Below are 12,385 nucleotides of genomic sequence, written 5' to 3' on the forward strand. Positions count from 1 at the left end.
TAGTTTATAATGGGCATTCAGATTTGCAGATGATCTGATTTTAGTCTCTTTTGGCTTGAGTTTTACTTTTCAGTTCTGCCTCTCTCAGTGATGGTTTAGAAAGGGAAAGATCAAAATTCTAACATTTTTTGACAGTAGCATCATCAAGCTTATGCAGGTATGAACACAGTACTCTAATTCTACCATTTGAAAGCTCATTTCACTAAACAGATGAACAGATGTTTACATTCAGTTTTCTAGTGTATGACATGTGAGGGCATTTCAATAGTTGCCTCTAGACCGGCACTACTCTTTTGTCTGTATGAAGACAGTGTCTGAAACATTCCCAGGAATTTCAAACACAAACTGTTTGCTTGCATGAGTTATGTAATTAGTAATCCAAGAACTAGCCAGCATTTACAGAGAAATATCTGTTTGCACACATACTTCTATGGACACAACATAATTTTACAATTGTGGAAGTAAAAGTGCCTCTCAATTCAGCAAATACTTATCTGTATAAGTAACTGTTCTTCTGAGTTCAGTAAGGCTTTGATACTGTTAAATGTATGTGGAAGAAAGATGTCTTAGGCAGTTTGATGCCATTTACAAAGTTGACAAGGTTATAAATATCCTAATAGATGACAAATTGATTCTTCTGAGGAACAGTAAACACCTAAAGCATTCATGCTCATGCTGGTAGCATGAACTTTTGGCCAGCTTGGTGTGGCAGCTGCTAAAAAGATTGGCATGAATGTAACTGTCAGAAAAGAATGTAACTGAAGAAAATCTTATATAAAAGATAATAGTAAGTCCTTTGGTGCTCTGATGGAAATGATAAAAATATTTTCTGTGTCACTTTTTTTATGAGAACTGTTACACAGGCAAAAATGTACTAATTTGTGCTTTTAGTAGAGTTTTCTCTCAAATATCTAGGGAAAAACCATAGCGTTCAGGTAATTCTGCATTAGTTAAAAAGCTAGAAACTCGCATGTCTTTTATACAGGTGGCAATTGCAGTTATCCTTTCTGTGTGGCCTTTTGTTATTGTTGAAGGTCTGTCATTTAGACAGCAGTGCACCATGACTTCTTAAAGGACATGTAAAACCACCTACTTCATTGTCTTCTATTTCTCTCCTCTGGGGAAGGGTTGATATACAGCAAACAGTACGTGCTTGCAAATGTACATGGACTGCATGATTACAATGCATTATAAGGAGAGTTGGGGAATATCCTTTATTTTGTACTTGCATTTGCATTTTTGGTTTTTAGCATCACCTGAAGAAAATGGAGGGTCGACGTCTGGATTTTGATTACAAAAAGAAAAGACAGGGCAAGCTTCCTGATGAAGAACTTCGCCAAGCTCTGGAGAAATTTGATGAATCAAAAGAAATTGCTGAGTCAAGCATGTTCAACCTTCTGGAGATGGATGTAAGATCCCTTGTTAATCTTTAAGCTGAATCTTAAGAAGAGAAAGATACTGATTCAGCAGTGAAGGCAGTCTAAAGCAGTCTGAAACTTGAAAGCGTTATTAAGTCCATGATGCCACAGATTCCTGTCACTGTACAATGGGGAAGAACTTGCCTCCTTGGTGGACTCAGTGAGAGGTTCAGAAGCTGTAGTAATGTACAGCGTGCACATGTAGGACTAATTGTATAGGTACTGCATAGGTAACTGAGCTAAAGAACATAAATCCTCTGTAGTGTCATTGTGCTTAGTGTTACTTACAAAACCAAAATATCTTCCTTCTTAGAATAATGTAAATGTAACAAAGTCATGACTTTTACTTAGCTGTGGTTTTAGGGTGTGAACCAAGGCTTTTGGTCAAGTGTGTGGGCTGCTGAGAGGATTGGTAAAGACCAGAGATGATGAACTCACAACCTCATGGTCTCTGCTGTAATTAGATACAACAGTGAATAGGAAAGCCAAAGTTAATGTGACTGCTCAAATCTGACTCCGCAGCATATTTTTTGCTTACAGACTGGTTTAGGATTAAGCATCTATTCAGTTTTTTTAATCTTCTATTTATAGTTGATGTTGAAACTGTAAAATCAAGTGAGAGGAAAAATTTATCTCTTTTGGAGGAAGAAAAGACATTTCAGCTGAAGTCTCTCTTACAAAATATGTGGTCAAAGGAAACTCAGTTTAAATATTTCTGTTAAAGTAAATGATTGGATTTATTTAAAGTTTAAATACACACCTAATTTAATTCTTAATTTTGTTACCAGATTTCTGTAGAGGGGCCATAATAAACCTGAAAATATTTGCATATTAGAAATTAAATACAGTCATGCTGAAATGCAAGAAGTATAAGTTTGTAGTTTTAATCCTTGTAGTAACATCCATCCCCGTGTGGCCAAATAGTACTGGCACGCATTACACCATTGCGACATTGTGTATTGTGGAAACCTAAGATGGGAAAAAAAAACATCTTGGATGTTTTTTCCCTCATGAAGTAGAATGCTGTCTGCCTTCACTACAAATATTCTGCATCCGAGAGTACATAGTATCTTCCTGTTTTGGTCTGCTTCACAGGCCAAGATACAACAGAAACATGACCATAGTCACTATGATTTTCTGCCCCTCAAAGGCAGGGAGGGAGAAGGTGTATTATGCTGTTATTACAGTCTCATTTTTACTTTCGTAGTGTTTGCTGAATGAGGTAGGTCTGTAGGCTGCTGTTCATGCAAATCAGCCATGGAGATGAACATCGGAAAAGAGTTGCAATTAGCATTCCAGATCAGGGCATAACCAGACACGGTAATGAATAAAGACTAATGTGTAACTATTTACAAACTACAAAGATGAATCAAGTTTTTAAAGAGATAAGTAAAACTGCCTTTGCAGTGTCAGTGCGACAGTGGTCTTTAGTTGCTATTGCTGAGCTGTTAGTGCTTGCCTAAGATCCGATGTCTTAATCATAGGATCATAGAATAGTTTGGGTTGGAAGGAACCTTTAAAGGCCATCTAGTCCAACTCCCCTGCAATGAGCAGGGACATCCTCAACTAGATCATGTTGCTCAGAGCCCCGTCCAACCTGACCTGGAATGTTTCCAGGGGTGGGCCATCTACCACCTCTCTGGGCAACTTGTTCCAGTGTTTCACCACCCCCATTGTGAAGAATTTCTTCCTTATATCTAGTCTAAATGTCAATGTCTTAATGTCCATCCTCAGATTGAACAAGTGAGCCAGCTTTCTGCTCTTGTACAAGCCCAGCTGGAGTACCACAAGCAGGCCACACAGATCCTACAGCGAGTTACTTCAAAGCTGGAAGATAGGTAATGCACCTTTTGTAAGTTTGCTGAATTTTCTTTTTGTTTTACAGAGGCAGAAAACCTATGAGTAGAATGCAACGCTGTTATCTTTTGCAACTTGATAATTGTATGTTTATAAAAACAAGGGCCATTTCATTAGGCAATTGCAAGCTGAGGTTTGTATGTTTTGGAGATGCATATAATCGTACACTTCCAAGTATGACTGAATCAAGACTGAGTTCAGGAAGGTATCTCAGCTCAGTAAAGCTGTTAAATGTGATTTAGCTGAAAGCAAATGTTCATACATATTGGAAGTCACTGGGATTTACAGCTTGGGATTCCTTACCATTCCTGCATGTATTCACAAAGTAGTCTTTCTGAGAGAAGATGTTAATGATTGCTATTGAAAAAGAGCATTTTGTGACATTCTCATCTAGCTGAAGATCTTCCTAAGCCAGGTAGTGAGACCCGCATTATTTGCCATCTTATTAAATACTCCTGTTATTCCAGCTTTATTATTGGATCAAACTTGATACAAGGTTTAACTGAGTTTACCTCTGTCATTCCCTTTTCTGTAACTGCAAATGCTATCTCAGAATTGACACAGTATTTTTTTAATAGAATATTAGAATTTTTAGTTTAGAAATTTTTTCTATCAACACAAAACAGATTGTACATCATTAAGTGAAGAAAATAGTATTTGTAAAAGTTTATCAGCTTCACACACACATCCTTCTTCACGGGAACTTAACGTACAGGAAAGATTTCTTTAGTCCACATGGTTCTGGAAGACTCTTCCTAAAAGCTGGATGTAATTCCCAATAGCAGATAATGTTCATATATGGTGTGAAGACGGCTTTTAATCATGCATGATTCTTTGCCATTTTCTGATGTCATTAGTGTAGATCTAGTTTCTGGTACTACTGGGTCTGTCAGTGTTTATTTTCTCAGAGCACACAGTCTGTAAGCTTCATCTAGTTCTAAGTCGTAAAATTTCTTTGCGATTAGGAGCAGCACTTGTTTGGTAGTTAGGCTGGATACAGGTTGCAGTACTGTCTAAGCAGCTAACAGAATGATTTTCAGCACTTCCAAATGAATACTGTAATTCACTTGCTTTACAGAAGCATTAAAAAATCCTCAGGAGCAGGTGGCTTGTTCTGTAGTCCATAAGTTATGCCATAAAGTGAACGTACCTCTCTCTGTAATAGATTTCTCTTGCTTTGTCAATTCAGATAATCCTTTGCCCTTTTGTAATTTCTGCTAAATGCTCAGTACTTTGCTTTAAGTTTCAGCTCTGAATGATTTTAGCTTTTCAGGAACCTTGCATCAGACCGCTATTATAGATCAGCTGAAGTAAGTCTTTTGCATAAACTTACTGTGCATCCCTCATTGTAAAGAGTCGGCTGGCTAAATCATCCTTTGTCCACACCACTGGACACAAATTAGAGCACTGTGATATGCTCATGCCAGGGATTAAGCAGGGATGTAAAGCTGTTGCTATTTGAATTGCTTGTCTTTTCCACATAGTGATAGTGCAGGTGGCAAAGAATGCATGGCCTGGGTTTTGGGGGTCATCTTTTTGTCCATATGGATCAGAAAATAAATAATGCTTTACTTCTAAGCTGAGCAAAGTTTTTACTGTTCACTCTTGATGATGTCTACAGCACATACTGCCTGTTTTCTAGATAGTTTTTAAAAGATGTGAATGGAACTTTTTCATGCTGGTGTTTGGCATGGACAGTGCCTTCTAACTGCTAAGACTGTCCTGTTTAAAATATTGCACAAAGAAGTTTAAAAAAAACCCATTAAATTGCAAAAAACATTAAAAAAAAATGTAGTTGAGTCTTCTGTTTTTTCTGGGCCTTTTAGATAAAACTTCAAAACTTTCTTCAGGAACTGCAAGTGAAAGAACTTTCATTTTTCTTCTACACATTAACAGAAGGCATAAACTTCCTTAAAATGCCATGATTCCAGGAACTGGGACTTTGGAACTTGTCAAACATTGGGAGACTTGCAATAACATTACTAAAATCTGGAAGGTCAGCAAAGGCTTTTCCTTTTAAACTCACTTTTTCATCAAGCGAAAGGAGGCTGCAGTTTCCAAGGCAGAGTATCTTGACAGAGCAGCTGGGAGGCAGGAATCGTTTCCTTGGAGATGTTTCTTTTCTTAAGTAACATGGCTCATGCTGAGATTTTGGGTAATTTTTAGCAAGTAACTACAACTGTCACCTTCTAGTTCATAATATGTAAAAAATGGTGTTTGTTTCATAAAAGTATTAAGTGCAAGAAAACTTGTTTAAGTATTTCTTCCTTCAAAACTTTACTGTTTCGAAAAAGTAACTTCTGTTAATGAGTGGAACACAGCAAAGCGTTTTTGTTTAAGTTTATTTTGACAACTTCATTAATTTATGTTTTTAATATGCTTATATTTTTCTTTATGAAGAAGAATAGCAATCTCTGGGGACTGACCAATATTGGCAATATTTTAGATGGTCCAGGACCAAAAGTGGTTAAGTTAGAATCAGATCTTTTTGATAGATAAATCAAAATGTGCTACCAACAGCAAGTCTGGGAAAGATCTAGAGAAGGTTAGAGAAAACAACTTGTCCTTTAAATATAGAGGTCTTGACTGAAGTATTCTTCCATATAGAGTATTAGAAATATATGTGGCAGTTGTTCTGCAGAAGCTGCTCTGATTCTGTCATCATCCCTTCCCTGGATTTTACCCTGGAATCTGAAAATGTACCCTTTCCTAGAAATTCTGTATTTCTCAATTAGAAGAGTAATTTGAAATTAGTTTTTTATTTTGGAGTCAGGAAAACTAGAGTTGTGTGTCTTTGTGAAACAAGTGTTCCAAATTACAAATTAACTAAGTCTGCAACTGAGGTTGGTACATTCCCACAGTCTCCTCACAAAATGACAAGAGTTGGCATCGACCAGCTGAATAGTTAAGGCTTGCCAGGGATAGAAGCAAAAATAATGCTAAAAATGGGCACAGAGATGTTTGTACAGCCCTTCTGTAAGCATTGCTAATCACGTAACAAGTTTTTCTCCAATAAAAGGTCGTTGTTATTGTTAGAGAAAAGGAAGCCAGGCAAAATGGTAAGTTCCTAGAGGAAAAGAAAAATTAACAATCTCATGGCATAGTCACATCAGGTGTTTTTTGGTAATTTAAACTAATGTTGTAAACAAAAAATTACTCCAAATGCCAAAACTTGTTTAGTCTGAATGATTGGTGGATGGGAACTTTAACCATGGAAATAAAGATATGTGATGCATCTCATCTGTTAACAAAAAACTAACTCTTGACATTTAACTTCATGTTTTGGCAGAATAAAGGAGGCATCATCTCAGCCCAGGAGAGAATACCAGCCCAAACCCCGTATGAGCCTGGATTTCACAACTGGTGACAATACTCAGCACAATGGAGGAATATCTCATGCCACCACACCCAAACCGTCAGGTAATGGCAGTAAGCAATGTGAGAAGAAAAGCCAGCTCTGTCTGAACTTTTGCTACAATGCAAACTTTCTTCTGGAGATGAGTTCTTCCATAGCAAGGAAAAATGAGAATGAGAGTATAGGAGACAGCTGTTTGAACTGTCGTTTCTTCGTAAAGTGTTCACAGCCCCAGGCAGGAGAACAGGGATGGATCATCCAATGCTTTAAATATGACATTGAGTCAAAAATTTCCATACTCCTAGAAGCTCAAAGAGGTGCTGCTATACTAAATTCACCTTGACATACAGATCTTTACAAAATAGTCATTTAGGAAACTGAAAGAACAACTGGAATTTTTCTATGAAAATGCAGAACACTGAATCCCCCCCTAAACCCTCCATAATCTTACCCTGCTTTTTAAAACCAGGTATTACAATACAAAGAGCCTGAAAGTAAAAATCACTAAAAAGAACAAACCCATCTGCGTTATTTTCTTTGTCCAACTTGGTGCAGCAAAAGCAAGATGAAGCATTTATATGACTGTGCATAATTATTATCTTAAAGAAGTGTTTATTTCATATCAGGACATACTAAGAAAGCCTTATTATTTGTTTCTCACGGTAGTGGTCTGTTACCCTGTGGTATGGTGAGGGCTGTCCTCTGTCCAGACCCTGACCTCAGTTATTCCAGCTTACCTGAGTGACAATTGCTAGCACACTCCACCTTGCAAGGTTGGATTTTTTTCACTAGATCTTTAATCAGGATTTCCTTCCTTCCCATCACATCCTGATGTGAATGTTTGATGTTCTCCCAGATATAGGTGGCAACAGTATCTGCACCTGCAACTGGAAGTTGTCTTGCATAATCTTGCAAGCTCTTAGCAATCTCACTATGCTAGCAAGGAGGGGGATACAATGGAGATTCTTTGTGCATGAGTGTGTCTGGAGTCTTGCATACTAAAGCTTTCCTGATGCCACCAAGTAATTTTCTTCTTCACTTCTTTTTTGTAGTGTCATGAACACTTGTCTGTGCTAAGGCAGTGCAGACTGATGTTGCTGTGTCTCTTCAGCATTTGTGTTTTCCTCTTCAGAGAGCAGCATTTAGTATTTTCTTCAATAGGGCCTCTTTCTTTTGAAGTGTGTATTGGTTTCAGAGAAATGCCACCTTCTTTGAAAATTCTTTAATATGTCTTTGGGTTGGTTTATTCAAAGTTCTGATCTTTTATGGTCATTAGAGTTTATTTGCGAAGTCTTCTAAATTTCAGGTGGTAACAATGAGGATACCAAACGTGTTGTAAGGCTTCGTGATGCCAGCAAAATAGTCTTTGTGACAAATAAAGCAAAATAAACTGTGAGCAATATGTAAAGAAATGAATGAAGTTTTCACTACAGAATGTAATAAATTAAATCTGGTATTTGAAAAACTTGCTCTCTTGACATCTATAGAAATGGAATATTTTTGTCCTAAAATAGCTCAAGCATGGGCCTTCGCGCCATAGTGAGCCGTTGAAATGAATATGCAAAAAGTTTGAATCTGAAACGTATTCATCCTGAAGACAATATACATGAAAGAGCTGAAATATGTATTCTTAGAAGTGCCATTATGGTGAAGCGGCATGTATTAGTTCATTCTGACCACTCAAAGTGCATGAACTTTTTCTATGGAAAGTCGGGGAGGGATATAAGATTCCTTACAATTTAGTGCTGGTAAATCCTAAATATTTTGACCAGTAACAAATTTGCTTTTGGTAGGCTTGAAGCTACAGAGACTTTGTGGGAGTGGGGAGAGAATACAGGGTATGGGAGGAATATTTATTAATTTCGTATAACATATGAAAATCTAGTCTAACTAATAACTTATAATAATATCCATTAGCCATCCTAAAGGCCTTACGGTCAGATGTTCATGAACTAGCATATTAGAAAGCTTTCAGTTTCAGACTTGTTCTGAATCTATCCTGGTGGCCCCACAATCAAGTGTTTTGTGGAAATGGGGAGAAAAGATCTTTGGAAACCTAATATTTAAATCGAGAGGATTAGGAGCATATACAGTGGTTTACAGTATCGCTGTACCAGTGGAGTTTCCAAATAAAGGACACAGACACAGTTTTAAGTAGGTGAAGTGTCTTACACTACTTACCTAAAGTAAATGGACAAACCAGCTCTGTGCCAGTAAAGCTGGAAATACTTAGGGCTTTTATTTATTTTTTGTGTTTTGTAAACAGATAAAAATTAGATTCCAAACTGATCATAGCCATGCTTTTAGGTGTGGACTTGACTGTAGCTTGGTTCTTTTAGGATTCTCAGACATCAACTAGCAGTGACATGAAAAAACTGAAGGCTGCCAAAAGCTGATAGTTGTCTTCTAATGAAGTTTAGCAGTCCAAAGTTAGATGTTATCATAGAACTGTCATCAGCATATGAATGATACCAGAAACAGCAAAATCTGCAGTAGGTGCAACGGCAAAAACAATACTGTAACTGTTGAGATTTTTAAGCGCATTGTTTCTTTATGTTTCTTCTCCATAGGTGCTCACATGGATCAGCCATGCTGCCGAGCTCTGTATGACTTTGAACCAGAAAATGAAGGGGAGCTGGGATTTAAAGAGGGTGATATCATTACCCTCACTAACCAGATTGATGAAAACTGGTATGAGGGGATGCTTCATGGCCAGTCAGGTTTCTTCCCCATCAATTATGTTGATATTCTAGTTCCATTACCCAATTAGGATGGCTGATCCACCACCTCTGACCAAGGTAGTTGTGTCAGTACCACTGCTTTCAAAATGCTGCTTCTTACATCTTACAAGTGCAACCTGCAGTGGTTAGAGTCATCAGTTCCCACTGAGCATCTTTGGTTTACGTGTTGTCATACTACGTGGTGGTGATGCGTGATATCTTCTGAGCCAGCATAGTGTGGGTTAGTTTATTGGCCATGCTCTGGTGGTAACCAGAGCCATTACTGACATGAAGCTGAAAAGGTGATGGCAAGCAAAGCAGGTAACTCATAGTGAAGTAGCAGGAAGTGAAGGTGGTATTAGGAAGATAATGCCTATCACCACTGTACTACTTTTCAGTCTTAGTTCTCTATAAACAGAAGGAAAAGTTCTTGACATTCCATTTTACCCTTCCTAATGATACAGTTCACACAGATCTAACACCGACTAACCAGAATTGTATCTTCCAACCAAACTGGCTTGCTGTTCTCACGGAGACAGTGTAAATGTAGACCCTCTGGTTTCTCAGAAAGTAAACGACTGTACTGTGTGTCCTGCTGCTCTCTGCTCATTTTTATATTCTTAATTATTGTTAAAAGGCCTATTTCCATCCAGAGGTAAACTGTAAACCATAAAATGGGGATTCCTATAGTAAAAACCTTATACCACCTGAATTTGCCCTTCAGGAACTTTAAGCATGCTCACCAAAATGCCAGTAAGAGGGCAAGATGGGGAATAAAACTGGCATTTGTTAACTGTTTCTTGTCAAGTCTTGGCACAAAATCATGCTGCTTAAGCACCAGATATCCTGTGTAAACCCATTCACTGAGGAATACAATAACCAACCAAACACGACCCTCACTTCATTTATTTCTGTCTATCACATGTTCTTCAAACATCATTTGTGCATATTCTGCCCTCAGTGAGGACTGAATAAAACTTACCTTTTTGTGTTGAGCAATTAAAGACATGTGGCTATATATGCAAAAACATTTCCCATATGTTTGGTTGGTTCTCTTGTGTTCCTCCTTCCTGCACTTTGTGTGTACAGTGCTGTGCCTAGCTTCTTGGCATCCTTTTGGTAACAGTTGCAGAAGTTCTGTTAGTTTAGTTATCCAGAGTTCTATTTATCTAAATTGTACAGACTCTTTCAGAGGTTTAATGTGCTGCTTTGAATGTGCCACTTCAGTACTGGATGATGTGAAATGACGACAATTCCCTACTGCTTAATGTATAAACTATATCATGGAAAGTGTTGATATTTGAAATAAATGCTGAGGGAATAACTAGAATAGTGTCGTGGATTATTACTTTGTTGCTGTCAAATCTGTTGTGCTAACTTCAACTAACAAGACTTTTATTTCAGGAAGCATATTCCTCGTTTCCCACAGATATGAAAAAGACATTTTTTGTCATCATATTGATTCAGTCAATTAAAACTCATACATATAGTGGCTCTCATAAACAGGATAAACTCAACACTGACCACATTAATTTAATGTCTCGATAACCAGCATGCAATCTGGTGGGTACAGGCTGTTCTGCATTAAAGAATGCTGATGTTCACAAAACCCCTAGTAAAGCTTCAAGACATAGTAGTTTATAATTTATTTTTTCTTTCATATAACACAGCATTTTATTTCATTTTATATTCTTTGTTGTACACATATGGTGGTGGGCTGGCCTTGGCAAAGAGCCAAACACCCACCCAGCTGTTCACTCAGTGTTCTCCTCAGTGGGAGGATAAGAAAACTCGTGGGTTGAGATAAAGACAGGGAGATTGCTTGCTGATCATTGTCACAAGCAAAACAGACTTGACTTGGAGAAAACTAATTTATTACCAATTAAAGTAGGTTTGGGTAGTGAGAAATAAGAAAGACAGACATTAAAATAGCACCTTTCCTGCCCCATTTCCCAAGCTCAAATTTGCACCTTATCTCCTGACTTCTCCCCGCCAGTAGTGCAGGGGGATGGAGAACGGGAGGTTTATGGTCAGTCCATACCAGCTCGTCTCTGCTTCTCCTTCCTCCCCATGTTTTCCCTTGTTCGAGCGGTGGGTCCCTGCACAGCCCATGGTGTGAATACCTGCTGGTGTGTCATGAACTGCCTCCTCCTCCTCCTCCTCCTTTGACCTCTGTGTTCCTTCTGCTGTTTCTCACTCTTTTATTTTCCCTTTCTCTTCTCTCTGCCCAGTGTGTTTTTCCCTTTCTTAAGTATGTTTTCTCTGAGGTGCCACTGTTTTGCCTGAGGGGCTCAGCGATGTCCTGCGATGTGTCCGCTGGAGCTGGCTGGAGCCAACTGTGTCTGGCACGAGGCAGCTCCAGCCTCTCACAGAGGCTGCCCTGCAGCCCCCCACTACCAGAGCCTTGCCCCATAGCCCCATAGGCCTATCTAAGGGACGTCCCCACACACGATGACAGAGACTCTGACAGAGTAGAACAATACATAGTATGACAGAGGTGGAGCCTCATTCAAGGCTCAGTTCAAGGTCAGGTTGGACGGGGCTCTGAGCAACCTGATCTAGTTGAAGCTGTCCCTGCTTGGTGCAGAGGAAGTTGTACTAGGTAGCCTTTAAAGGTCCCTTCCAACCCAAACTATCAAAAAAACCCCACCTACTCCCATTACTTTTTATTACAGTTCTGGGCTAAATCCGAGGACTGGCCTCTAAGTAAGTTTCTGTCAGTGATTGGAAATAATGTGTTTCAAACCTGATGGCCCTGAAATTTTTAACAGATGCATTTGTGGTGACTACATGGGTACTACAGTTAAGAACTATGTTACAGTTAATCAGCAATGGCTAGCAAAAGTAGTGCCACTGGATCTGAGACATCTTTCTGGCCCTGGCACACCCCGATTTTATAAGATTTTTATTTTGTAGTGTTTGTGGAGGGCATGCAAACACAGAACAACTATCTTAGAGATAATTTTACATGATTTAGAGCAAAAGGATAATTGGTGTGCAGTGCTGTCCCACCATGCTCAGGGGGCCTGTTTTCT

The 12,385-nt window shown here is 38.6% G+C and overlaps 1 protein-coding gene across 1 annotated transcript in view; it reads left to right on the forward strand.

Moving 5' to 3' along the window:
- The window catches only part of SH3GL2 (SH3 domain containing GRB2 like 2, endophilin A1), a gene marked incomplete at both ends in the record, with an annotated part of 115,307 nt that extends 105,907 nt beyond the window's left edge, over positions 1 to 9,400 (forward strand). Inside the window, 4 exons of the mRNA XM_082013443.1 lie at positions 1,251 to 1,409; positions 3,153 to 3,256; positions 6,565 to 6,695; positions 9,201 to 9,400. Coding sequence (XP_081869569.1) covers positions 1,251 to 1,409; positions 3,153 to 3,256; positions 6,565 to 6,695; positions 9,201 to 9,400 — 594 coding nt within the window. The remainder of the gene's footprint in view (positions 1 to 1,250; positions 1,410 to 3,152; positions 3,257 to 6,564; positions 6,696 to 9,200) is intronic.
- Positions 9,401 to 12,385: the final 2,985 nt, after the last annotated feature.

Source organism: Phaethon aethereus (assembly GCF_964289735.1).
Source record: "Phaethon aethereus genome assembly, chromosome: Z".
Lineage (NCBI taxonomy): Eukaryota > Metazoa > Chordata > Aves > Phaethontiformes > Phaethontidae > Phaethon > Phaethon aethereus.